The sequence below is a fragment of the Falco naumanni genome, chromosome 3 (genome assembly GCF_017639655.2).
Source record: "Falco naumanni isolate bFalNau1 chromosome 3, bFalNau1.pat, whole genome shotgun sequence".
Lineage (NCBI taxonomy): Eukaryota > Metazoa > Chordata > Aves > Falconiformes > Falconidae > Falco > Falco naumanni.
Genome location: NC_054056.1, coordinates 31,272,147 through 31,299,113, shown reverse-complemented (window position 1 = coordinate 31,299,113; position 26,967 = coordinate 31,272,147). Strand labels below are relative to the sequence as shown.

Sequence of the window (26,967 nt, the reverse complement as noted above, 5' to 3'; positions counted from 1 at the left end):
TTTGTCTGCATGAAGTTGGCATGATGGTTCTGGAACCCGCACAATTACTTGCAGAGCAATTCTGATTTGTCACTGTTTACTACTTGAATGTCAAATGCAGAAGGGCAGGTGTAGAATGTGCAGTTAGTAGTGAAGAGGAGATGATGAGGACTTTCCTTGTTGGCTACTTCCAGAACCTGAAAAGCTACACCTTTAACGTAGCAGGAGAGAGAGAGGTTTTTACGTATAAGGTGTTACTGAGTGGTGGAACTTGCTGGCATAAGGCTTATATTTGGGGTGTGGTGGCCAGCTTCTGCTGTTTGACTCTTCTAAAACACTAAACTTAGTTTAGCGTTTTTCAACATGTGAAATGGCTGTGTAAGGGTTGACTACTACACGACTCGTGATATGGATGGTTTGGCTGGAGTAAAAAGGGTTATCAGTCCTCCATGTTGCAAGACATACAATTGAAATGGGATGTCAACGTCTGCCTCAGAAATACAGTATTGCAGAGCTTAAGCAGGGACATATCACACAATTTTATATTCTTGGAAATAGCATGCATCACTGGGCATGCTGAGACGAGTTATCTGACCCCGCAGAACTTCTCCCATCTCAGTTTTAGAGGAGCAGGAAGTGTGTCGACGGCTTAACGTGACAATTATTTCCTGCTTTAGTACTCGGTTCAGCTGGGCAGGTAGGGGAAGAGAGGCAATGAGAGACAAAGGCTATAAATAACGCATGACTGCCTCACGTAAGCTGCCTGTGCACAGCCACACGGTACATGTAGATAGGTGGAGATGTACCGGCACACAGCTGTACGTGTGCGCGCGCCATCGGCTGCTTCCCAGGTTGAGTTGCACGGCTGTGGCTGTAGTGACAGTGCATTTAGTGGGGAATAAGCTCTTATGTGGGGCTTAGGTGCCAGGGTGGGTTTGCACCTATACACAAAAGAACCCTCCTCTTTAAGAGGAATATCCCAAAAGAGGTCCTTGATTTAAAAACTATCAAATTTAAGAGTTTTCTCCTGCGTGAGCAGGAGTATTTTCCCTTCCCTATTTCAGTCACGCTTGTCTTCAAGTCAGCAGTGGAAATGCATGTGGTGTTCCAAGTGACCCTAGCCTGCTGTGAAAAAGGAGAGATTAAATTATGATGTCAGTGTATATTATGTTTTAAAAGTGCTAAAAATAGCAAGAATAGCAAATTCAAGTGAGAAGAGTGTGCTGCCATGTTGGTCTCCTTTTCATGTCAGTGCAGAATGCTCTCTTCATATGTTTATTTGCACGGTGAAACTAGCAGAAAATCACAATAGATTTGAATTTAGTTTATACTATACAAGTAAGTAATGCAGGAGCCTCTACAGCAGTAGTCTCCATCTTTCCTCAACTTGTATAGAGACCTACCTGAAGCAGCAGTACAAAATTAACTTTTTAGCTTTTTCTCTCTGAAGTTGCCTAGTTCTGACCAGCTGCCTCAGTCTTCTAGCTATTTTTTCAGTACAGGTTTGACGATTGTGTTCAGAGACTGTGTTGTGAAGCGTGGGTCTCAACTGTGTGAAGAGGATGAAGCTGATCTATGACTCTAGTAATACAGTTTTTATTTCTGCTGAGAAAAAAAAAGTCTGAGTTCTGACTGCACCCGTTTGGTGTTACAAAGCATATTTATATAAATAACTGTACAGAATTGAACAATGAACTCCTGAACTTGATTGCGGTTCTACAAATATATTTCCAAAATCAGAGAGCAAGGTGATGAGCTTGTGCAGTGGTTTACAGGAACAGTGCTGAGGAAATGTAATGAGCGACAATTGAGTGTTACTGCTGGAGATGGACCTGCTTTTCAGCTGTGCTTCATCCACCTTTGAGCTAGTGAAAGATTATCAACTGTGGGACTGCCTTTTCCTTCAGCACAGAAGATTCTGCTCATCGCTTTAATTAAAGTGATGGGTAATAAGCCATATCCACTTGTGCATATAGCTTCATCTTTATTTCAGATACTGTCAGATGCTAATGGCTGACTTTCTCATACCAGTCATGGTCAACAACGGAAAAACTAAAGTGCAGATTCCAACTTCAGTGAGGAACACAGCCTTTGCACAGCTTTCTAATACAAAGTACAGCCTTCAGCCTGTGAAGAAAGCTTGAAGGTTAAATTAGCCATACATTGTATTTGCCTTGGCTTGCCCATTAGCCAACTGACCTGTTTCCTATGTGTTTCCAGATACTATAATGAGCTGTAACATTTTTAGAGTTCATCGTTGCAGGGATTTTTGTTACCAAACCTCATTAGTTGTCTCTTGAGGCATTAAGGACAGGCTTTTCTAAAGCTTGCTGGTCAGAAGCAGCTCGGAATACCTTTTTCCAAAGCCTTGACGGCAGGGCAGTGCCAGTGGCCAGTGTAGGGAAAAAATCATATGCAGGGACAAAGTAGTTTAAGTAATTTGGGATGCTACTTGTTACAATGATGCCAATTTATACTGTATCTGCTCTCCAGGTGTCTGTTTAGCCTCTTAAGCAATGGATATCCCTCTTCTGGAGGTAAATGGTAGAGAACTTTACCTTAGTTTATATGAGATCTGAATTCCTAGATGAGTATTTTTGCTTTTACTTTTGCCTGTTGGTTATCACCTTTGGTAATTCTACAGAGAATTGCTGTTGGCAACAAACACACTATTTATGTTGCAGTTAGGGGTCTGTAACTTCACAGTCTTAGTCCGTATGTCTGAACATGATCATGATTCTGGGCTGCCATGTTTTTGTGTGTGTTGGGGACAGGTTGAAGGTCAGGGGCGGGCTGGTTGCTGAGAGGGTGACCGTGCAGTAGTTGGTTTGTTTATTATACCAGTAGTGCTTGGAGTCTTGAAAATGAGTGTCTATAATAGTATGACCTAAAAATGAGTTTAGTATAATGCCAACACCAGTGGCATCTTTTGAAAATAGCCTTTAACCAATCTAAGGCTCTGCAAAAAGCTTGTTTTCTTTGAGGATAATAACTGTCCTGTTTTTTTCATATTTGTGAGACTACGAAGTGCCGTTAGCCTGTTTGCAACTGTTGATGCAACATCCAGTGAAGAAAAAAGAACCTTGAAAAATTTTCTCATTTTTCAGTGGGGCTTTTTTTGAGCTGATCCTTACTTACAGGAAACATGATGATTCTTAAGTTTAGTGCAAGGAAGCCATTTTTTTTCCTCTAAAATGACAATATTGAGATAGTGCTTTCTCTAAAAATAGATCCCTAAAAATAAACCCACATCTTCCTTTTGGCAGTGATTACAAGTATTTGAACATAAACAAACCTCTGGTTTCCATGCAGAACTTGACTTCCTTTCTTTTTTTTTGTGTGTGTGTGTGTGAGATCTTCAGTATTTGCTCTGCAGTCATATCTGGGCATTCTTGCTGTGGGTGGCTTCTTGTCATCCCAAGTCTGAGAGCAGAAGACTGGGCAAAGCAAACTTAAAGCCAGTTTCGTTTCTGTTTTGATGGTAACACCATCAAAGGAGCCCCAGGGAGTGTTCCTCCTCTTTCCCTGCAAAACCTATTCTTTTGTGCTTTTTGTTGTTAGAGATTAGTTGATGTTTGGGAGGTGATGAACTTCTGAATGTGTTTCAGCGTAGTCTCTATTAATGGTTTGGGAGGGAAGCTTGGTGTTTTGGCTCAGCTGATTAGTTTTCCGTGTCAAAATAGTTCAGCTGATTCCAAAGTGGTATAATTGGTGACTTCAAGCTTTTCTCTTAGTTTCTGCTCTAGAGAAACTATAGCTTCACTATATTATTTTTTTTTCCTTTTCTTTGCTGAAATGTAGAATCTGTGGTCCTTGTTTTGGACTTGCTGCCTTCAGTTAATAATAGAGTAGTTATTGAAGTATTGCAGCCAAGAGTGAGAACGGAAAACTAGGTATCGCCCACACATCTAGAATAGCTTTCAAGTGATGTCTTTTGAAGCCTCTAAATCAGGTTTTGATATTATTGAAGCTGAATTTGTGCAGCTGTAGCATAAATACAGGGAAGTATTGCCACAGTGTATAGCTAGAAGCTCAGTGAGATGTCACAGATGTCACCTTTTAAGGTGTGTTCAATCCAGGAGGATCCCAAAGTATTTTCAGTAATCTCTGGGGGTAGACAGGTGGGAGTCAGTGAGGGACTGTAACTTTGCTCTTCATGAAGCTCAGAGGAGCTAAGTGTCTGTGGTGAGCAGATCCCATGAGACTGGAGAGGGTTGCAGGGACTGGCGTACTGCATAATACTGTGCTATGTGTAAGGTGATAACCCAGTTGGTCTTGAAACTGAATGGCTGTAACACTGAGAGCCTTTCCAAGCAAAGTCTAGCGGGGGGGGGGGGGAGGAATTATTAGCAAAAACTAATTTTAGGGACTTGTCTCATTAGGCTTCTTCCGTAGTCAGTGAAGAAGGAAAGAAGGAAGGTCTCTGGGGAGAATGGGAAATAAGCACTGGAGACTAATTTTAGGCCCCGGGCCAGTAGAGCTATATTCATGATTGTTTGCATTATAAACCACTTGGGTCAGAAGGCTTTTCTGAGTTACTATGAAGTAATGGCATGGAAAGAGTTCGTCTCACTTAGAATTAATCCATATGATACAGCTGTGTAGAAGAACCTAGGTCAGAAACTGAGGACCTAGCATAACCTCTTACTTAAACAAGACCCCGCAACCTGTTCCACACGGGACTGGGAGGACTCAGACAAATGAGTATCTACTGGAAGTCTCACTGGCAAGAGTCTGAAATCTATAGTAAATGCTGAAAGAAAGTCTGCTGGAGGGCTGTTCATTGTGAAGTCTGCTTGCTGGCAGTATGGCAGCGTGTCTTGGTAAAAAATTAAGTCTAACACAAGTTGCAAGAAGAAAAAGGAGTATTTCTCAATTTTTGTGAGACTGTCACCTGTTTTGCAATATTTACAGATGAGTTGTTTTCAGTCAAGCTGTTTTAAGAATATTAATATTCCTTGCTCCACCAAATGGAGATGCAGATGTCTGAATTATATGTAGCTTAATGCTACAGCTAATTACTGTCCCTTAACTCCAAGTTGCATCTTAAGCCTTGTCCTTGCAGGGGGTCTTGTCAGTGTAAACATCCCAGCGTGACTGCCACCAAGGTAACAGTGTTGATAATCACTCTATGTGTAATATTGGTTCCAGTACCTGCTCTCTAAAAGAAGAGCACTTTTCTTTCTGGAGAAACAGAAATACTCATATTCTGGTTCTGACTTCAGATAGTACCAAACATTTCCAAATGACAGGTAACAAATGTCACTTTTTTTAACAAATTTGCACTTCCAAGATTTTGATGCTAAACCTGCGACGCTGACTGTCATGGCTATGAATTTTTTTTCTGGGCTCCTATCATGAAGAGTAAAGGAAGGCAACTTCTGCTTAATTACCTGCACATTTCCCTCTCCCCTCACACAGTTGCTACTACTGTTTTCAGTGAAGTTGTTACAGCTTTGCACAAAGGCCAAAATTCTGCATACTATGTAAATCTTTGCTCAGAGCTAAGGAGAGGAGAGCAGGGACAAAGTAAATAATCTTTGTGCTCCCGAGTCTTGCTGGTGTGAGGTGTTTGTACCAGAGGCTTTTGGTTGCATCGCCTGCAGGGAAGAGACGAGCGAGAAGCAAGGGCTCTGTGAGCGCTGCCACACTGGCATGTGCTCCTGCCCTTTCCTAGTAGGCTATTATAGCTCTTTTCTATGGCTTTGCCTGTTGGGTTTGCGAATCTGAGTGATGGACATGACCTGAAGCCTCTGCTGAGTTTTATCTTTTCTTTGCAAGGCCCTTAGCTTGAGTCAGCATGCATCTAATTTAACATTTGAAAGAAAATAAAAGGGAAAGCTATAGAAAAGCTATTACCTTTTCACCCTTTGGACTGCATCCATTTTAAAAGGTTTCATTTAAAAGTGAAAATATATGGCTTAAAAAAAAAACCAAACAAAAACACCAAAAAACTTTTTATTTTTTTCCCCTCTCTCTTTCATTAAGGTTTTTGATGTTAGCTTGTTTGTCAGTCTGAACCGTTCTTCAGCTCCCGTCTGGCTGAGGGTGCCGATGTGTTTGCTGGCTGTGGAGTTCAGCTCGGCAGAGGGAGGCCTCTACTGAGTGAGGCTTTGATGTTTGAGTAGGAAGGAGGATTAGGATTTGAAGCAAGGTTAGCTCTGAGGTGAGGAGAACTTGTTTGCTTTAAGCTGTTCGTGTAGGTATTTCAAGTGTATGTATCACAGTTTAGTTAAGCCTTATGCAGGCATTGATGGGATGTGATGATTATTGAACTGTTTAAAAACACATCCTAAAGGAGAAAAATTACACTGCCTTTGCATTAGCATGTCTACAGCAGGTGTAACTTAACATCCTCAACTCAGTTCAAACAGTCTGGGAATTTGGCTGCCTATACAGTGTGGGCTGTTTGGTTATTTTAATTGTCTTCTGTTGAAGTCCTAAATAGTAATTTCTTATCTGAATAGAGCTACAGGGAATGGGATGAGGGTAAACAGGAAAAATACATAATTACGTTTGTTTAAATTCACACCACAGGTCACACCAAAAGATGTACTTGTGTAAACAAGGCTTGTGTTTGTCCATACAGCTGGGTTCAGCTGTGTTGATTGCTGACATCCATTGTCAGCAACAGATCATTTCTGTAGTATAGCCAAGGCTTTAAAACAAAGACAGTAATCAGTCTTGTTGCATAGCTCAGTGACAGCGGTGGCATTATCCTGATGGACAAAGCAAAGTGGGGATTTTTTTAGCCCTGTGTAGCAAGAAGAGGCAAGAATATTGGTTGATACAAGTATTTTTCTGTGTTTTTATTGTCAGCTGCTAAAGATTTACAGTGAACCTGTACCATACTTTCACCAGTCTTGAAATACTGCTTCCTTTCTAAAAACGGTAACACACAAATTAAAATTGAAACACCTTGACAAAACCTGTTTTTATTTAAAGCATTGCTGGCTTTTGTGACTTGTTTATACTTGCACTATTGTGGCACAAGTAACACATGTTTAAAAGTGAGTTTTCCTATTTGGGAGACTCCTAGTTTTTTGCTACATGTACAGCTCTTAGGTGGGCAGTAGCAGAAGATGTACTGCCTGGGGGAGGGAGCGAGCTCTCTGTCAACATTATTTGTGGTGGTATTCACAGAATAAAGCTGCACTTTATTGGTGCTGGGAGAAAATTAAAAGCACAATGACAGCTTTTTGGTGGTTTTGGTGGGTAGATCCAGGGCTTTTTCTAGTACATGTGCTATAGTTGTACATTACTTCTTCAAAACTGCACTTCAGTATGCCATGCCCATGTGGAGATCAAAAAAACTCAAACCTAAACCCCAGTAGGCCAGCACTGCATAACTGAGGTTGCAACAGGAACTGGAAAAAGTCTTCCATTGGACTTGGCAGTTTGACGTGCAAAGTTGAATTTGGCCTTACCCCATTACTACTCCTCTGCTATTCCAATGGGAGACATTGCAATACAATGGTTGACCGTTAAGTGTTTAAAAATCATATGCAGAGAATGGAGAAAGCTGCAGGTTTCATCTTGTTTCTTTATATTTGTGATGATTAAAAATCCAAACTGAAAAGCAGAGTTCAAAAAGTACAAGGTCTTGCTGTATTCGAGCTATGCTGTCAAACTGTTGCATGTCTTACTTTGCTGGTAAAGGCAGGCATTGACTCTACAGCATATGCTGTAGCTGCCATGACTGAGAGGGTGTCATGCATCATCGTCCAAGAAGATCATTGCCCCAGTTGTTTCCCCTCATGTTATTAGTACTGGAAATGCAACGGGGGGTTGATGTGAAAACAAGTATTAAGGATATATGCAGTTTAGGATGTGATAAGAAGATGTTTCAGATCGTTAGTCTAGGCAATGGCCTCTTCTGTTTGGGGATTCATGAGTTATGCTGCTTGTGTTTTCATATAAGTGTGTAAAGCATATAAAACAGTTATGTTTTTAAGTTTTCCGAAATAAAACGCCAGACAAGCCATAATGAGCACTTGCAGATTGGTTCCACACGTATCTAGAATGCCTTTCCCTCTAGCATTCTTACCACACTGACTCTTCACTATCTTTGTTGGAGCATGGGCCTGTTGAACCCATCCCAGATAAATTATTAGGGTATATATTTACAGCAGAATGTCTTTTTTTTATTATTTTTTTTTTCCTTCCAGTGGAAACCTTACATTCTGGAAATAATGTCCTTTCCTCCAGATGCTTTTTGTTCTTTGACTGTGAAGGATGTTCTAGTCAGCATTTCCTTACCCCTTACTAGCTTATCTCTGCAGTGATTCCCCACAGTGAGTCAAGGAAACTCAGTGCTTTATTTAAAAACTGCATCATCTTTTAGAAAAATGCTTTACTCTTAATAAACAATAGCAGACACACACATGCGCAGCCTTACTGCATGTAAGTCAATTGAAGACAATTACAAGATTGAAATATCCCTTTATTGTTTGATTTGGGAACAATATAGTTTCAGAATTCCAATGCTCAGCTTCAAAACAACTGTTGAAAGTTTCTGGTGAACCAAAGAAAGTATTGTTAAGATGTTGTTCTCCTTTGTTACTCTTTGTTTTTCATCTTGTTCCTCTGTTCTCTAGGAATTTGTTACAGAACAGTATTGAGCAGTGGAAAGGGAAAAGTCTTTATAACTGCCTGTGAGAATAACTGTGTGTTTATATAAGTATTTCTTGTAACAGTTCAGAAGTTAGCGTCGTAGAGTGCTGTTTTGCTAACCAGAAGCACTTCAATAAAATTACAGTTGCTTCCAGAATGAACAGCTCTTAAAATGTGGTTTTAACTTTTACTGTTGCCTCTGGTAGAGGCATCAGTTTGTGAGTTGCATGAAAATCTTAATTAAATTCTTGGTATAACAAAATGATTCCTTTAAAAAGACACAAACAAACAAAAAAATAACCAGAGTATACAACTTGTAAAAACAAAATTACTTTTAACTAGATTTTTTTTTTTTTTTAACAGGGCTTCATAGCTTTAAGGAAGGATTTGCATCCTTTTGTGAGAAAAGAATGGATTTGCTTGGCTGCTTTATCATGGTTCATATTCAGAATTACCAGTTCTGGTATTTTAGATATTTTTAGGGTAACATGCCCTGTTAAGCACTGCTGGGTTGCTTTTTACTATTCACATCACATTCCAAACAAGTAGTTGGAGCAACAGTGTATGTAAGCATTATACCTGAAATTTCACATTATCCTTTTTAATTTAGCGGGCGTCAGTGCTTTTTCATCTCTTGTGTTTTCAGTGTGATGAGAACTGTACCGTACCAGGCAGGTTCTGGCACCGTAAGCAGGCTGAATACCTAGCTTTCAGAAGTGACTCCTCAGAATAGCCTGTGAATAATTTTTGTCTCATACTACAAGGGGAAGAAAAATAGAAGTAACAAAAGGACTGAACTAATTGAGTAACAAAAATTTGAGCATTTTAATGGATGTGGGAGGACTGGATTATTAATGGGCACATTAGAGAAAAACACTGCACCGTCTGTTCCTCTCAAAGCTTATGGCTGTGTTTTTATAATAGAGACTGCTTACCCTGAAGCCTGTGTATCTTGCATTGAAGAGGAAAAAAAGGAAGAAAAAAACTCCTTGGCCTTCCTTTCAGTAGCAAGCTACTTCACTTATGTCAGCAAAACCTGGTGTCTCTAGTTTCAGAGTACTTTATGGCAAGGTCTGTATCTCGGCCCAGAAGGTTGAGTGCTGTCGTCTTCATCAGAGTTCAGAAGCTCTTATAGACAGTCACTGGGCATTGGTTATGAGTTGTTGGGTTTTTTGCTCTTTTTGTCTCTTAGGCATAGTGTTTATGCTTCCAGAATCTTAGCATGTGAGGCCAATAAAAGCACCAATGACAAAACAAAACGCTTCTCTTACAGTGAGCAGCAGACAGAATATGGAACCGTTTGAGCATTGTTTGTGCAGTCCCTGAAGTATGAAATGGTGAAGTTGTTTGCTGCTTCTCCTTAGACCTAAGTCATGCCTGCTCCAAAATTGCCTCTCATCTGTCTAGCATTTGCATTTGACCCCTCCTCCTTGCCCACCATCACTGTCTGCACTGCCTGGTACTACTGTGTGGTGGTGCTGTGTCATGTAGCTAGCTCTATGACTCTATGAAAAGGATTTTTTTAATAGTATTGTACAGAAAATACAAGAATTCTACATTGCAGTGTTGTTTTGGGTGGGTTTTGTTTTTAAATAAAGACTAGTAAATAAGTAAAGCAGCAGGATGTAGTTCACCCAGCTGTATCCAAGAGATTTGGTAAGGGGCAGAGTTGCTGTTACTTGCATTTGTTGCCTGTAGGTCTCTGTGGAATGATGCTAGCTATATGTAATGCTAGATGGTATGATTTCCTTAGCCTCTATGGACTGTGTTTGTTCTACCTTCCCCTTTCTATAAAAGTGTTAAACCCCCAAGTCTCAGTTTTGTTTTTGTCACCTTTTTATTGCTCTTGGACAGTTTTGTAATTCATTGAGGAGAGACGAGTGCTCAGTGCTTTGCTGCTGTGGTACTTTTTTCTCCAGTAAGATATAGATGGGATAACTTTCTTCTGCCATTTAATACCTGCCTTTGACCCTTGAAACTGAGACAAGGTGATGACTGTTACCTCCTCACCTCCACTTGCTTGGCTATACTGACCTGTCGTGCAGCAGTATGGAAGACTTGCACTATATTTTTGCTGCTTTTACTTGCTAACTAAAGTTTGTGTCAAATCTCTTACCTTTCTATTCTGGTCATACAGTATCACAACTTTATTGATGAAAACTAATCCATTTTATGTACTAGTTCGACGAACCTCTGTGCTTTTCCCCCTGTTAGCCATCTGTGGACCTGAAGCAAAGCAAGAGATTATGGCATAACTTGCACTAATGATATAAATGTGTTAGATCAGCTATGTATCCCAAAACTGACTTCTGCTGTGCTTAAAAACAGTTTGTTTTGTGCTAGTAGGGGTGAAAGATATGTTCTTATTTTATTACAGTATTAATATATTGTTGTACCTCTTGACTTCCAGGTTGCATCACAACGCATAAGCTCAGTGGATCTTTCATGCTGCAGCCTGGAGCACCTGCCTGCCAACCTGTTTTATAGCCAAGACCTCACTCATCTCAACTTAAAGCAGAACTTCCTGAGGCTAAACCCTAGCCCATCCACAAGTAGAGCACTTAGTGAATTACAAAGGTAAAGTAATACGGTTCTACTGGTCTTTCTCTGCCCTTGGAGCTAATGGACTACTAGTTTGCAGGAACTTTCCTAAAAAATTACTACCTCGCTCTTGTTGGAGGATTGGCCTGCTGTAATGCTTCAGAAATCTGTTAACTCTGCATGTTAGAAACAGATTATATTTCATAAGAAACTTTATGCTTTTCTTGTAAATAGAAGGCTATTTTCAATCTAAAATGCAGTTTTCAGAAAACATTGTTTTTTATCTACCTACTGAGGCCAGACTAGTTCTTCAATTTTTGACTCAGGTGAGTGAGTATGAGTTGGTAAGCTGCCCATCAAAGGGATAGTCTAGGTAGGAACAGTACTGCGTGTGATTTGACTTAGCAGTTTTTTGTTACCCCCAAAGCAAAGAAAGCCCTGATTTAATAAATTCAGTCTGATTCCTGTTCCATTTCTGCTCTGCTCAGTCCTAATCCTTCTATCCTAGTAACTGTGACCTTCCAGTTCTTTTCACTGCAGCTCGCCTAAGAATGTAACAAATAGGTAGAGCGCGGCACAGTTGGTGATCTGGATGATTCAATGTATGTGTTGTGTCCTGTGGAATGAGGACATACATCTTTCTGTATTCGGAAAGGTGAATGCTTCCATACTGACCACAAAACTATGACTTTAATTTCAGTGGTAACTGAATTGCAGAGTACCTCTGGATTATATTTGTGGATGGACCTGTTCAAATGAAATGTTTTAAACCACATTTCTAAATCCCTTCCTCTTTGAAAAACAACCGAAAAATACAAGATGGGTTGTGCAGGCTGTTGTATTTGTGTGTAATTCCAATTTTGTTCTGGAAAACCAAAAACTTTGGCATAATGGAAGATGAATGAACCCAACAGGTCTGCTTCAGAAACAAAGCAGGCAGTGATTCCAAGAGCTTATGAACGCAGTCTGGAGAGGAATACTAGCTTAAATGTTCTGGGAATGTCCTTATAGGTCTCCAGAGAGCAAGTGGAATTTTAACACGTTAGGTGATGGAACGTGGACAAATTACGAATGTTTTTCATTTTAAATGATTTTTTTATCATTTTTCCTTTTTAAATATCAGAAAGTGTACAGGAGATACTTGGTTATATTTTGTCCATGTACATAACAGCTAATTCTGTTTGGGATTAGAAAGCATTTATAAATGATGCGCTGGGTAACATTCATTATCTGTTTAATGTTCTTTTGGTACTGCAATTGTAGGAACAGCTGAAGAGTCTTGCTGGAAGTTAATAAACTGTTAAATTTTTTCTCACTAATGTGAGCCTGAACATGCAAGAGTGAAAACAGTTCAGGTGACCAAATAAAAGCTCTCCTGTTGAATGAGATTCTGAATCAGGAAAATCCTGGAGAAGTGGCCTGTACCCAAGGTGGTGCAAAACTGGTTGTCTCATTCTTCTGAGAACTGGTGCTGTTCTGTCAGAAAAGAATGGTCTGCTCTGCCTCCATTGCTTTGAGATTGTCAAGAAGGTACGGGGAATGTCTGTGAACTTCTGCAGCAAAAAAATGAATGATTAGGAAGGTTACACAGCACTGTTTCAGTGGGTCAGAGCCAGTGCCTCGTGAACTCCTGCCCTTTGGCGCTGACCTTCCCTTTGCACAGGTGGCATCACCCAGGTTGTGCGTAGCTGGAAGCTGCTGTGGCTGTTCCCATTGATGAGCCAGTGGAAAGGGCTGTGTGAGGTGGTAGTTCCTGCCAAGGGTTAGCAAGAGCAGTGCCCCATCAGTTATGTTTTGCCTCCCAACAGCAGCAAAAGCATGGCCCTGGCCCTGGAATGCTCTCCCACGCCATGCTCCTTCCTTCCCTGAGAAACACATTGCTGGCTTCTCCTCCTGAGGGTGGGAAAACTTGGGTTTTACTTGTGCAGCGAAAAAACATTTCAACCAGCTCAACTGCTACTGTAAGTCTGATTTTCTGTAGTGAGTAAATACACAAATACCTAGCAAGAAGGGAACACTGTATCTTTTTGAAATTATTAGTGAATCCCAGCATGAAAGCATGTGCAAAGTAAGGGAAGTTCAGTCATTCCTGGGAACACAGGTTGTTATTTGTCTGATATTTTATTTTTGTTTCTTTTTAATCCAATTTCATAAAACCATTTTCACATCTTTTGGGGGTTACATGAGGTAAAACTTGTCTGGATAAACCAAAAGTCTTTTTTTTGTTTGCCCATGTTCTTTCAAACCACTGCAAAGCAAGTACAAAATCTCTGCTGTTCAGGTTTGGTACTGTTGGCTTTTATACCAAATTCTCAATTGCTAAATTGCAGCCACACACAGGGCATGGCACTAGTAAATCAAGCCCAGCAGTATTTTAGGCTCCAAAATAACCATGTGCTTGGATGTTGTGAACAAAATGTATTGGCATTTGTATGCTTACCCTTCCTGGTACAATTTTCAATTAAAATCTGGTTAGCAAGGCAGTCTAGGAAAATTTGTCTTGCTATAAGCAGCTCTTGGTGCTAGCTGTTCTTCTTAATAAATCACTTTAGATGGTAATTTAATAAATACTCATGAATGCTGGATTTCAAAACAAGGAGGTAGATCAAAGACAGAAGAAAATACCAAATTTTCAGCTACCCACCAAACAGATTTACAAGCAGCTGGGTCATAGTAATGGGATGCTGACATATGCACTGACTTGGCAGGTAGAGTCAGGAATGAATTGGGAAAAACCCAAGAATTCCTACTTTTGCTTATGCAGTTATTTCTTTCAGTTGTTAAAATGTGATTTATTGCATTTCTGAATAAAATATTTAGTCCTTCTCAATGCATGGCAGGTCTCCATTTTGGGAACTAACCTGCTCATAGCATGTGAAGGTTTACAGAGATGTAGATGCACTTTTTTTCCTGGGAGCTACACTTTCACTTGCTTTACTATCCACTTAAACTTTAAGTTCTCTTACTGCAGCTGTGAACTTCTGTAACTGAACTGTCTGAATGTTGAAAGGTATGTACAGCTACCTGTATTTTTTTCCTACTTACTGGGCAATACGTACTTCATACTATGTATAAAAGTAGGCAGTCTGAAAATTCATCTGTGTTAAAAAAAAAAAAACCAAAACACAGCAAACATTTGATACTTGTTCTCCCTCATAGTAGCTTTTAAAGTTATAGGAAAGGGTGTTTTTCTTTTAGGGGAGAGAGGAGATTCCCTAGCTGAAAGATTGTCCAGCTGTTGCAGTACTGGAAACAGTGGACGTGTGTTGTGACAGTATCCCCATTTGAGTCAGAATTTGCCTTTATGCCTTGGTGTTTTAGCCCCTGTACACTGCAAGTGGAGCAACTGAAGACATTCTGTTGTCTTTAGTTGTCAGAAATTTTATTGCTTACACTCTTTGGATGTTGGTTGGTGGATTTTTTTTTTATTTTTTATTTTTAAACCATAAAGTTGAGATTTATATGTACACTGTGTTCCCAAACCTCACTTTCCCCTTATCTACAATGCAACTTCACAGCTCTTGTTCTGATGTGCAAACAAGAGTTCAGGCTTACTAAATTTGCAGAGTACTATTGCTCTACGTTTGAAGCAAACGAATAAACTGTAGTCCTTATTTACTGTTGCTCTGCTTCACTGGGCTAAGCACCCCTTTATATTTACATGTCATTGTTTCAGTCATTGCTGTTGGAAAAAACTGTTGGCATCAAGAATACTGTTTGTTAATATTGAAAATTAAGTTGTCAGTATGTGGATTTTTAATGTAAGCCTGTTTCAGATTTAGAAAGAGAGAAAGGAAAAAGTGGGAGTGTAATAAGCCACAAAGTTTCTTTTAATGATAAACAGTGATGCTGCCAATTTTATCTGAAGAATAAGTTGTTACTCCAGTTGTTGTTAATTATTAGCAGTAATTATATGGATTTTTATCTCAAGATCAGTTGGTATCTTTTCTCTCCCAAAGCCTCTTTAGAAATTAACTGCCTTCCCTGGCATCTCAGCTGAAATTCTTCTGGGCTAGTGGCAATAAGTTGAAGTTACATCTATAGTGTATGAGAAGGCTAGAGGACTCTGAGATATTGATGCAAGTGGGTTTTGAAATCCCTTGCTACTTCCAACTGTAGGATAGCTGTTCTTAGATGAAACCCCAGAATTTAGGGGGGATCCTCAAGGTAATCCCTCCTTATGAACTCAATGTGCAGTATGTAGGCAATTCAAAACACACTCATTGCTCAGAGAACACTTTAGGTTCCCAGACAGCTTTAAAAAACAGGGGGACCGGTATTAGCAACCCAACTGGCATGAACACAGTAGACAAGCTTGCTACATGTGGTGGTGAGAACCTACCTTGTCCCTAGAGATTGAGGAGCAGGGAAGAAAGTCTCTAGCCTGCCACTTGGTCTCAAAGTTCATTGAAGTGCTCGTTCACTTTATTATAATATATATATATAAAATATTTGTTACTGTATTATAAAAGATTATTGCTTTTAGTGTATGAAACTGAGGTTAGTGAAGAAAATTGGATGGATTAATGACATGCCAAATACACATCTTCCCGCTTGCCAGGCCCCACAGGGTACTGCCAGTAGACACAGTGGAAAAGATTTGAGCTTTCTCTTTTTTGGTGGTGTTCTTGTTTGTTTGTTTGTGGATTTTGTTTGTGTGTTTGGGGTGGGGTTTTTTTTGTTTTATTTTGGGGGGTGGGGGGGTTAGGATGCTCTTCTGGAAACAAATTTGCTTCTAAATGCATGCATTCATTGAAGTTATTTAAATGAATCCAGCTAGCATGGGGAGTATGCTACCACAAGGAATGGAGTGCCCCTGCATGCTCCACGGTGTGGGAAGATGCTGGGAGCTTTCTCTCACACTCTAAAGGTCTCAGAGCCAGGGAACCTTTTATACTTGTTTCTCCTCTTTCACTTGAAGCTGAAGACTGAAGCATAGCCATCTAAGCAGTAGGGCAAGAAGGAGAAGTTGGCATGATATTGACAACCAGAGATCTACTAGTAACAAACTCTGTGTAGTGTTTGCTGTATTCTGGTGCTATATTTCCTCAGCTCAGTAGCCTTGGCATAATTTTTTTTCTCTATAATACTAAAGACCACACTTGAAATAGGATTTTTATGTCACTTCACTACTTTTGTCCTATTTGGTTTGTAAAGGTGTTGAAGGAAGGAAGGTTTGGTTTTGTTAGTGCATTTTTCCAAGTCTTCATGACTGGCTGTGTTTTACATAGCTCCTGTGTACCTTTCTGAACTCAAGAAAGTACCCTCATGTGAGTACTCGGTAAAAGTCAGTGACATTTGATTAAAGAAAAATAAATTGCAAAATCAAGTTGCTACAAGTGACTGAGTGGGGAAGGTTGCAAAATCCATTTAATGCCTGAAACACATTGGGTTTTTTTGATTGTTTAAATTGGAGTAGTGAACTTCTTAGTAGTGGTAGTAGAATAGATGGCACTAGCAAATATGCTGTAAAATAGCATTTTTAAAAATAGTATAGTCTAAAAATAGAAATTGCAGTTAATAACTGGGCTCAGTTTAGTGGAACTATTAGGCTAAGTATAGCAGTATCTCTTTTAAATAATACTTCAAAAACATACTTACAGAATCCAGTTATTGTGTATCAGCCTACTCTTGCTTGTCCGTTGCCTTCTGATGTGGCTTCTGAAGTAAGGGGTTTCTCTTCATGTATTTAAACATGTTTCAGTTTGGAAGCCCACTGCTAGCTAATGCTCATGTATTTCAAATATGGATTTCCAGTATAGAGAAGGAGAATGTATTTTCACATTTTTCCTAGGAATTTTGTTCTTTCTCTGAGGACAGTCTTTCCCTGCTAATGAAGCAGTGTGCGCTAGGTGTGGGCAGAGAATGAGAACTGCAAAGTATAGTAACAGAGGTTCACATTATTTTCACTTAACAAAACATACATTTTCTTTTTCTTGTCTTTATAAAACAAGAGTAAGTCTTCTTACCAACTATGTAATAGAATAAAAGCTTTATTGTTGTTTTAAGTTTGCAGGTGGTCTGAATTTAACTTAACGTCTGTGATTATTTGTATTTTGAAAAATAATTGCCTAGATCTAAAGTCATTCCTATTTGTGCAGTGCAGTCTCTTTTTTTCCTTTATTTTTTTCTTTTTAATGCAGTCTACTAATTAATTTTGGCATAGAGACTCAGATCTGTATGCCACAATTGTTGTGCCTTTTATAGTTTAAAATTTGAGTGGAGGGGAGAGATATCAGGATGACTATTCCTGGTGTGTTTGCATAAAAGGTGGTGAAGATACCAAAACTGCAGCTATTAGTCTGCTTTTTTCTTTCTGTCTTTTTCTTTTTCCCACATGAGATTTAAGAAAGGAGGAAGGAAATAAAAATTCAGATTAAACTGTGTTTTCATTTATTCATTCAGCTAACGGAGAAATCAATAATTAATGGGTGAATTTGTCCAAGTTTCTTCTGACTTGACCAGACCAGCTTAGTGACCCTTTTTCCTGAGATGACTTTACTCCACCTGTATTTGTGTGGTGCGATGTGAGCTACTTTTTTCTGAATGAACAGGAGTCTTGTCCAGAGAAACAGAGTGGAAAACACCAGCAGAGCTCCTTGTTCCTCCTCTCTGTACTATCTACTGAAAAGCCTTTCGTGCCCAAGGTGGGCAGGGCTGCTATTGACCTCAGTTAGGTAAAGCCTTCACCGGCAGCATCCAAGTCACTCTCCCTAGCTGTTGCAGAAACAGTCTACCTCGATTCAGCTGTCTCGACAAATTTAGCAGGGCAAAGAGGGCTGGAATAGTTCATTTTAATTGCCGAACTAATTTAAGGATTTTACAATGACTTCCCTTTCTGGGAAGGGAAATGCTATGACAGTATTTCTGGCGCTAAGCTAGCTGCTCACTTAGGCAATAAGGCTATTGATGGGAAATCTGATGCAACTGCAAAAAGGCAGTAAATTGGACCTTTTATTTCCAAGGAGGAGATTGGTGTGTCAGGTTTATATGGAAATTCTCTTCATGATTAAGTTAGTGGCCGAAGTAGCTGGCATTCATGAAGGTAGCAAGTGGTAGTTCAGTTCCAATGCTCGTCGCAGTGCTGCTAGGCAAGTGCCATCGATCTGTCGGGAATGCTGCTGAAGCTGAGGGATGGTCATGCTACTGCTTGAAATGCCACTACAGTCCAAATAGTGGAGATAGCATTGGGAAAGTGATTGTTTTCCTTAAACTGAGTCCCTTATTAAGCCATGTCTTCTGTTTTGAGTGTAGTAAAATATTGCTTTTTAATTGCTTTTGATAAGAGCAGGGCAGGACTGGTTTTGTCAGATGAGTCTGCTACACAGTCATTTCAATGATGGTGTATGGCCAATCCATTATACTATTCCTTCCGCTCCAAACACAGTGAAACATATATGCTGTACTATGTAATGGAAATTTCTCTGCTGTGCACATCGGGTAGATCTGAATTTGAAATTAGCACGTCAGTTCATTTTTGCTGTAGATACAAACTTCTCCTATTAGTCCCTCTCGTCATTTTGCACATGTCAAACTAAAGCCATTCCTGAAGTGGCAGCTTCAGGATTAAGTAAGTGGAGATTTTTTGGCTCAATTATGGCAATTAGTGTTCGGTTGTATTGCATGTTTAAACTCAAGGCTTGACATGTCAGCATTTTGCTCTAGTTTGAAGTAGGGCTGGTTTTGGTCAGAGTAGTGAGTGTTTATATATTGTTCATTACAATAGAAAGCTCAATGAACATAGTGTGTTGAGAGAGGCTGTGCTTCAGGTTGGCTTTTTTGAACCAATAACATAGTCTAGAGTGAAGGAAGGAGGGAAAAGAGGAAGGAAAGCATATATATGGACTTGATACAAGGTTATTACATTGTCATGCCTCCAACGAGCAATGTTGTGCCTTTTCTTCTTTCTAACAATGCCATGGGGGCAGCATCAATTATGTGCCTCTGCTTCAGGTAGGAATAAAGATTTGGGTGCGAGAAAACAGCAAAGACGTTGCTCTGTAAAACCTTATTTAAAGCCTGACACTGTGTAAACCGAGTAATAGAAAACTTGAGCATGTAAAATACTTCTACCTTATTTATATTGATGCTACAAATGATACTGGTGCTACTGACTGTAAATCTATCTAGATGTAAGAAACACTGTAAACAGTTAAGCATTTTAAATGTGCAGCATGGCAGTGCTCCATAATGGAAGTGCACCAACCCATCTGTGATGTGGATGGTGGGAAGTGAGTGGCCAAAGCTTTAGAGATAGACTTAGGTCTTAACTTTGAGCAAATGCCTGCTAGTTTGACTTGGTAATGTTCTGTATTTGACAGTGCTCCATTAGAAGAAATGTGACTGTAGCATTTCACAAACGAACATTTTTACAAAGGAGGAAGACAGTATCTCTTTCCTGCCGGTTGTTTTAAATTAATCTCTTTAACTAAGCGTATGGTGTCTGTCTTTCAGCTTTTCTTTAAATGTCATTTAACAATGAACTCTCCTTTGTGGATTATTTGACATACGCTTACATGTGCATTTCCAGCTTCTGTATGAGTATATCCAACACTGGATGTACTACTCATCTTCCCTTACATACTGTATAGACCTGTTAACAAGTTCAATTTGTGCTCTTAGTAACTGGATTACTTGCAGAAGGCCCTTAATAAGCGCACAGTAAAACATACAGTAGGGTAGCAGAGTTGTAATCCCAGATACATGGGGGGGGGGGGCTAGGGTTTTGTCTCCCTGTCTTTGACCTATGACAATTACACACAACAAGTATGTGTGCAGAAAATCCTGAAGCTGACCACCGCATTGGAGTTAGCTGCTGTATTCCATAGCTTCCTTCACCTCCTCGCCCCCCCCCCCCCCAGCCCTCTTTCCTCTGTGTATTAGCTTGATCTTCTGTAAATTTATCTTAAGATTTTATTTGGGGTCTTACAGTAGATTGTAGTTTTCACTTGTTTAGTGGACAGAACTGAGACACTTCTTCTGAGACTCCAGAGCAGTACAGGTAAAGGCTGTAGCCTCGGTGTTGATTATTAAATGAGTTAATTCTTTTTTCATGGTTGATTAAATTTGAATGGTTGCATTTCGATTTTTCCAGCAACTTAGTTATTTTTTTAAACTTCCTGTCATCACTAGTATTTTGCACTTACCTAAATACTGAAAAAAAATATCTAATTAAAGACTGTGGAGTCCGCTACTTAGAGCACTCTTGTTTGTATTTGCAGTTGACTTTGAGGAAGATGTGGGACAGCTGTTCCACCACAGAATCACTCCAAGTTTCAAGTATATCTGTGGCCCAAATCTACTCTTAAAGATAAATGTAAGATTGTGCATTTTAGTTCTAGGTTTGAGATTTTTAAGCTTTTTCTCTCAAAAGAGAGGAATATAAAGGTATAGTGTTAAAAATGTGCTACTTTTTTTTTTTCCTGGCTAGCAGGTCTTATTAACATCAGCTGGCTAACCCTAGCCTCCTTTTTATTTTACAGTTCACCCTCTAGAGATATATTAGTCATCGTTTCTGCACAGTAGCATTTTTTTCCCTGCAGCAGTAATTTGATTGCAAGATTTCATTTAGTCTCCATCTAACTCTGATCCAAACTTCTGCCTCCAGCATGGCACAGGGTGTTCAAAATCTGTGTTAACTCTGGCCATGATTTTTCCGGGTTTTTTCTTCTGCCATCTTTGCACCAAAATACTGGTAGAGAGCACAGCATTCCCTTGCTTGCTGCAAGCCTGTGTAAATGTTAAGTATGTTTACAGCCTGTCTTTTGGTGTAAAATCCACACTTCAATTACAACCCCCATTGAAATACAATACAAAGGCACTACTTACATTTTCATATTGAGGCTTAGTCAGTGACATGAGTTTTTGATTTAGGCAATACTAAAGGTGTGTGCTGGTTGATTGCAGAGGCTGGTAAGTATTTTTAAGAGTCTTTTGATGTTAAAACTCTTTAACCTTTTAATGCTTGATGTGATTTCTGTCTGTGATTTCTGGTTGGGGAAGACAAAGTGCTTTGAGGTAAGAATGTGCTGGGCCAGTGTGGAGGCTGTGGATGCACTGGCACATGCTGTCAGAGATTACTTTCGTGTGGAATAGCAGTGTCCATAGGTGCAGTTTTGCTTCCATCAGCGTGTTATATAAAAGCCTGCTCGCACAAAATAAAGGACTTGAGTCTTAACAAAAGGAAAATGAAGTCCAAATAAAATGTCCTGGTGTAAACCATGCCAGAAAAGAAACTTCCTCCCATCTATCAGAATCTGACACAGATCTTTTCATTCATCCTTTTTACTTGCCTTTAGGCATACCTCCCAGTGGTTGTTAGGCAACCATAATAATGTTGCTGAACATGCAGGCTGGCTAATTGGATTGTCCCCTTCTTTGTTTTTTTTTTTGTTCAAACAGTCTTGATCATCTTTAATAAGGCAAGCACATGCAAGTTGCTTCATTGACTGATGTGATAAATCAAGGGGCTTTTAAGAGTTTCTTGACATGGCAAGGACAAAATTTTGAAATCTCTGTGAGCTTTGACATTGTACTTAATCGAGAGCATAAGAATTTGCCTCTGTCACTACAGAAGTCTTGCTAAATTCTGCTTTAATTCAGCACATTTCCCAGTTGTATTCAAACCAGCCTATTCTAATGAGAATTTTTGGTTGAAAGGCAGTATCTACTCACATGAATGGAGCTGAGCTGCACCACAAAAATTTACTGTTCAAACAGGCTGAGAATTTCCTGCACCTTGTAACCAGTGTCACTAGGATAGTCTTATTAGCAAGAAATGTGTTCAGAAAAATAGCAGTGCTTTAGTACAGCGTGAGATGGCACAGAAGAAAATACATATATCATAAGGATGGCAAGGGTTTTGTTTGTTAGGCTCATAGGAGAATATATTTAGCGTGTTATTCAGGAGGGCTTGTTTCTCTATGCCATCTTAACGTGAGTATACTCTTGCAAGTGGTGTTGAACTTGAGCATCTACTCGTTTCCCCGGTTATTCTGGGTACATAAACTAAAATTGTATGTGGTTTGTATTTACATAACCAAACTTACCTTGTATTAACTATTGCAAGGCAACATGGTGTGGTTTATGATCCACTTATTTGCCCTCTTTATTTTTTTTTTTCTTATCTCATTGTAGATTCACCAAGTTGAAGAGCCTTAATCTTTCCAATAATAATTTAGGAGACTTCCCACTGGCAGTCTGCAGCATCGCAACCCTGACTGAACTCAACGTGTCCTGCAATGCCCTCAGAAGTGTTCCAGCAGTTGTAGGCGAGATGCACAAGCAAGTACTTTCTTAAAACTTTGTGTACACAGCCTGATAATAAAGGCAATAAGCAGTTTCATGACTCTATACATAATCTGGCTATAAGAAACATTTTAAACTCACTGGGTTTTGTCAGAGCATACTGGCTTAAGATCTGTGTGGAAAAAGTTGTGAGCTGTTGATGGAGGGAAAGCACACTTAGTGTCTTGAAGCTCTTCCAGACCCCAGCATTTGACACAAGGGTCATCTTCACAGTGAAGAAAATGTTTCAACCTCCTTGCTCATGTGCTTCAGCCATCACGTTGTTGCAATTCTGGAGATGTTTGAAGATAGGATACAACTGTCTTAACACAGCCTATGTTTCATAGTTGCTAATGTTTTTAATTGTTTGGTCGGTATCTTCTGTAGCAGATGTTAAAGCCTTATTCATTAACATTTTTCTTTCTTCTGCCCTTTTGTACATTTTAAGTCACTGTAATTGTGGCAGATTTGTGTATTTGTAGGAAGGAAATGTGATTTAACAGGTCACTCACTGTCTTCACTCTCCCTTCCCCTCCCCTGCTTTTAATAGCTTGCAGACATTTTTGCTGGATGGCAACTTTCTTCAGTCCCTTCCTGATGAGTTGGAGCATATGCATCAGCTCAGCTACGTGAGTCTGTCCTTCAATGAGTTTACCAACATTCCAGGGGTTCTGGAGAAGCTGAATGCCATGGATAAGCTCTGTATGTCAGGAAACTGCATGGATACCCTGAATCTACAGGTGTTAAAAAGGATGCCTCATATTAAACATGTGGATCTAAGGTAGGTGTTTGGAAAAGTGGAAAAATAAGTGGGTCTAAATTATTGGTTGAAAAAGTTTCTCTTTGGCTGCCAGAATTGCCCCCAGGTAGGAATCTATTGTGTTAGTCCATCAAACCATGTTTCTGGTGGTGTTGTGTAACTCACAGCACTTGTCCATGACTTAGCATTCTTCTTTGAAGAAGAGAGAGCATTTAGGGAGATCGATAGATAAGGAAATGAGTTTGGGGGAAAATTAATATTTACACTGAAAGATCAAACAAAACAGGGCCTGGGACACTAGTGATTCCTGCAGTTCTTGTTGCTGCAGTGTTAATGTAATATAAATGATAGTCCCTGACCTAAAAAAGCTTCTGTCTGAAATGTTACAGATGTGTGGGATGGAGAAAAGGGCAGTGAAGGTGAAAGGACAAAAATAGGGTGAAAGGACAAAAATAGATATTTTAATATTTCTTGGTATGTTAAAAAGCCTAGTCCACCATAAGTAATGTTATTTTATTGTTGCGCTCAGCAGAGTCTAAACAGATCCTTGTTATAAATGACTCCGGTATGAGGTGGTTCTTTATTCTTACAGTCTCTGGGCAAGCTAGCTTCTGCAGTCAGCTGGGCAAGCCTCAGTTCAGAGCCTGGACCATGAGGTCAAAACAACAATGAATTTTGGAACCATTTAGTTAAGCTATTCAAGCTAAAACTTAGTGTGCCGTACTGCCGTGTAGCTGTCAGACTTTGCAATCAAGGAAGAGTCAGCATAAGAAAACAGCTAAAATAGATGGATGACTTCTGAAGTGGTTATGGTGGTGTTAAAATATGCCTATGTGTTCATATGTACATCAAAAGCGCATAAATAAATAAATAAATAAATTGGCCTCAGAGCAGAGGCACTGTGGCTAAGCTGGCTCCAAGTTCCAGCCCTGTCATTGTCTGCCGCATCCCATCTGCACTGAGCAGTGAACAGTGCTCTTTGTAACGCTACCTGCAGTAGTAAATGTCGAACATATTTGTAAACTGTACTTGCTGCACAGTGAAGTGCTTTGCTTTAGTGAAATCGGAAGGAAGCACTGCTTGTAAATTGAAAACAGCAAAAGTAGGCGGTGGTGTTGGAGGGGATATATTACCCATTCTCTTCTAACTGGAAAATGTAGCTACTGTGAAAATACAACTGTTACACAGAGGGCAACTCTTCAAAAGCAACAGTAACAGCAGAAGCGTAGGCATTTGCCCTTGTCCTCACTAGGGAGACTTAATGGTCCAGCAGATGTTATTATACTGATTTTTAGTGTTCTGGTCGGAGCTGGGAATTTGAAACTGAACTCTTCGAGTGCTCTGCGGTCTCCAACATCGCTAGGTTATAGATAATCTCACTCAGCTTCTGGGGAAGTTGTTGAGTATTGGCAGTCAGTGCACAGCGGTGAAGGTGTGATAAAACCGGTTCTCTTTATCTGACAGGCCCACTTCGTCTTGGGTTTTTGCTTTGTTTTCTTTCAACACCTATTTTCAGGTCTCTGAGTTTGCTTGCTGTGGAACACAGTAACACAAGAGGCGAATATATGGGAATTCATGAATCTCAATTTGGCCTTTCAATAAGGCAAGAGACTCCAATATCTGCGAGCCACTTGTGTCTGCCAGGCTTTTCAGCAGATGCTCGTGATAGGCCAGCAGGAACTATAGAGGTTTTGTTCTTTTTCAAACTGTCAGGCACAAATAAAAGCCAGATTATCTTTTATTTTTATAGACACAATAACAGTAATACTTACCTTCTTGCAGAGCTTTTTATCAGTAGATTTCAGAGTAGTTTAGAAAAGAGCTTGGTGGTGTCTTTCCTTTGTCATAATGGATAAAACAACAGAGTGGATCCATCCATCTTTTAAAATACCATAACAAAGGCAAAAGTATTTAAAATCAGCCTTGATCAGAACTTGGAGGCATCCATTCATGAGCTGTTGTGCAACTGATTGTAGAGTGAGCATTGGTTTGTCAGCAGGAGCCTACGTAACTACACTTAATCTCCCTTTTTGTCTGCAAGATTGAATTCAATTAGGAGATTGGAGGCCGATGACACAGATTTTCTGCATCATGTGACCCAACTGGATCTCAGAGACAACAAACTTGGGGAGCTGGATGCAACAGTTTTTAACAATGTTGAAGTGTTACACTGTGAACGGAATCAACTGGTAACCCTCAAAATCAGTGGATATTTTCTCAAGGCGCTGTACGCTTCCTCGAATGGTAAGGGCGTTTTCAGGGCAGCTGTGGTGGTGTCATCTGACTTCTGGTTTCATACCTGGTTCTCTGTAGGATGCTTGTGGAGAGCAGTGCACGTGATGAGGAGCAAGCAGGAGGCTCTTGACATGACTCTTGGATAAAAGTTACACGTGCTGTGCTTGCTGGCAGTTCTGAGCTTCAGAAGTGACTTTCAAATAACACTAGGCTACTGATTTGGAGGTCTCAAAACTATGAAAATCTTGGAATTTGAGTCGAAATTCTTTTCTATGTCAGCAGGGAGGAGTCTTGAAGTTGTCAGTTCTTTAGGTTATATTCATGTGTTGCTTTAATAAGGCGAATAAGGAATTCATTGCTCCTCCCTGGAGTTGAGAAAGTTTGAACAAGTGGCCATTTGTGAGACAAAGGAAGACAATATATATATATAATATTTGCTACTACCTCTAGCTGCTTACTCTGGCCACAAAACTACAAAATCTATAATGAGTTAACTTCATTTGTATTTGATAATAAAATAATGCAGCCTTTTCCAGTTGAATAACTCCTGTGTTCCCTGAGCAGGATTTGTTTGATCTGTCTCTGGAAGCCACTGTTACTTAAAATACTTGGTTTTCCACCACCATTCTTATTATTTGGGTTAGTTTTTTATGGAATAAACAAAATGCACACTCAGAGAGCTGTGGATTTCATGAACAGGCCAAACTGCCTTTAAAAGGCTGTCATCTTAATGATATCCAAGCCTGTGCCTTCATGAAGTATTCATGCCAGGATCTTTGTAGCTGAGAAAAGTTAACATAATCTGAGCATGTGCTGTGCAATGTGAGCTGAGAAACCAAGTCAACCTGTATCTTGCAGTCAACTGCCTATTTGCTCTTGCTGTTCCTCCTGGCTATCCTCTCTTTGCACCCTCGGCCACCTTGGTTTAGCCTCATCTTCCAAAGGGACCGTGATGCTTGTTACACTTTCACTTTAGTGGATTTTCTGTAGGCTTAAATAAATGTGTGCTGGTTTTGTTTCAACCCTAATGCTAAGCATTAGCTACCTAAAGCCCTTAAGATGTGAAGTATTATTGAAGCAATCAAAATACAACATTAGTAGCAGTAGCTGAGATGCTGGAAAGGTCAGTAAGGCTGCTTCCAACCAGGAACTCCACAGGCATGCAAACGCTTGTGTAATGTGTTGACAGACTCTGGATCTTGCCATGACCTGGAAGACTCCGGGGTATTCTGTAGCTTGCTGTTCTTGAGTGGGGAATCTCCTTTCCTGTGCCTGTACCGTTAGTGACCAGTAGAAAAAAAAGTAGAGCAGGTTCGTGATTTACTATTCTGGGCAGAGGTGAAGTTAGAGCTCCAGAACAAGAATGGAAAAATGAGAATTTGCCATGAAACATTTAAAATCTTCCGGTTTCTCCTCTCTGGTCTATCACAGCAAGTACAATGTAATACAGCAAATGTGCTCAAAAATAATAAAGAAACAAAATTCAGTTCACAAAGGTCCAGACCCTCAAAGTCTTTTAGGTTACTGACTTGTGCTGAAATCTCTGGGTGTTA

The 26,967-nt window shown here is 39.8% G+C and overlaps 1 protein-coding gene across 1 annotated transcript in view; it reads left to right on the top strand.

Moving 5' to 3' along the window:
- The window catches only part of PHLPP1 (PH domain and leucine rich repeat protein phosphatase 1), a 143,037-nt gene that overhangs the window by 83,078 nt on the left and 32,992 nt on the right, over positions 1-26,967 (top strand). Inside the window, exons 4-7 of the mRNA XM_040586442.1 lie at positions 11,003-11,169; positions 22,270-22,416; positions 22,970-23,200; positions 25,221-25,423. Of these exons, the coding sequence (XP_040442376.1) occupies positions 11,003-11,169; positions 22,270-22,416; positions 22,970-23,200; positions 25,221-25,423 (748 nt within the window). The remainder of the gene's footprint in view (positions 1-11,002; positions 11,170-22,269; positions 22,417-22,969; positions 23,201-25,220; positions 25,424-26,967) is intronic.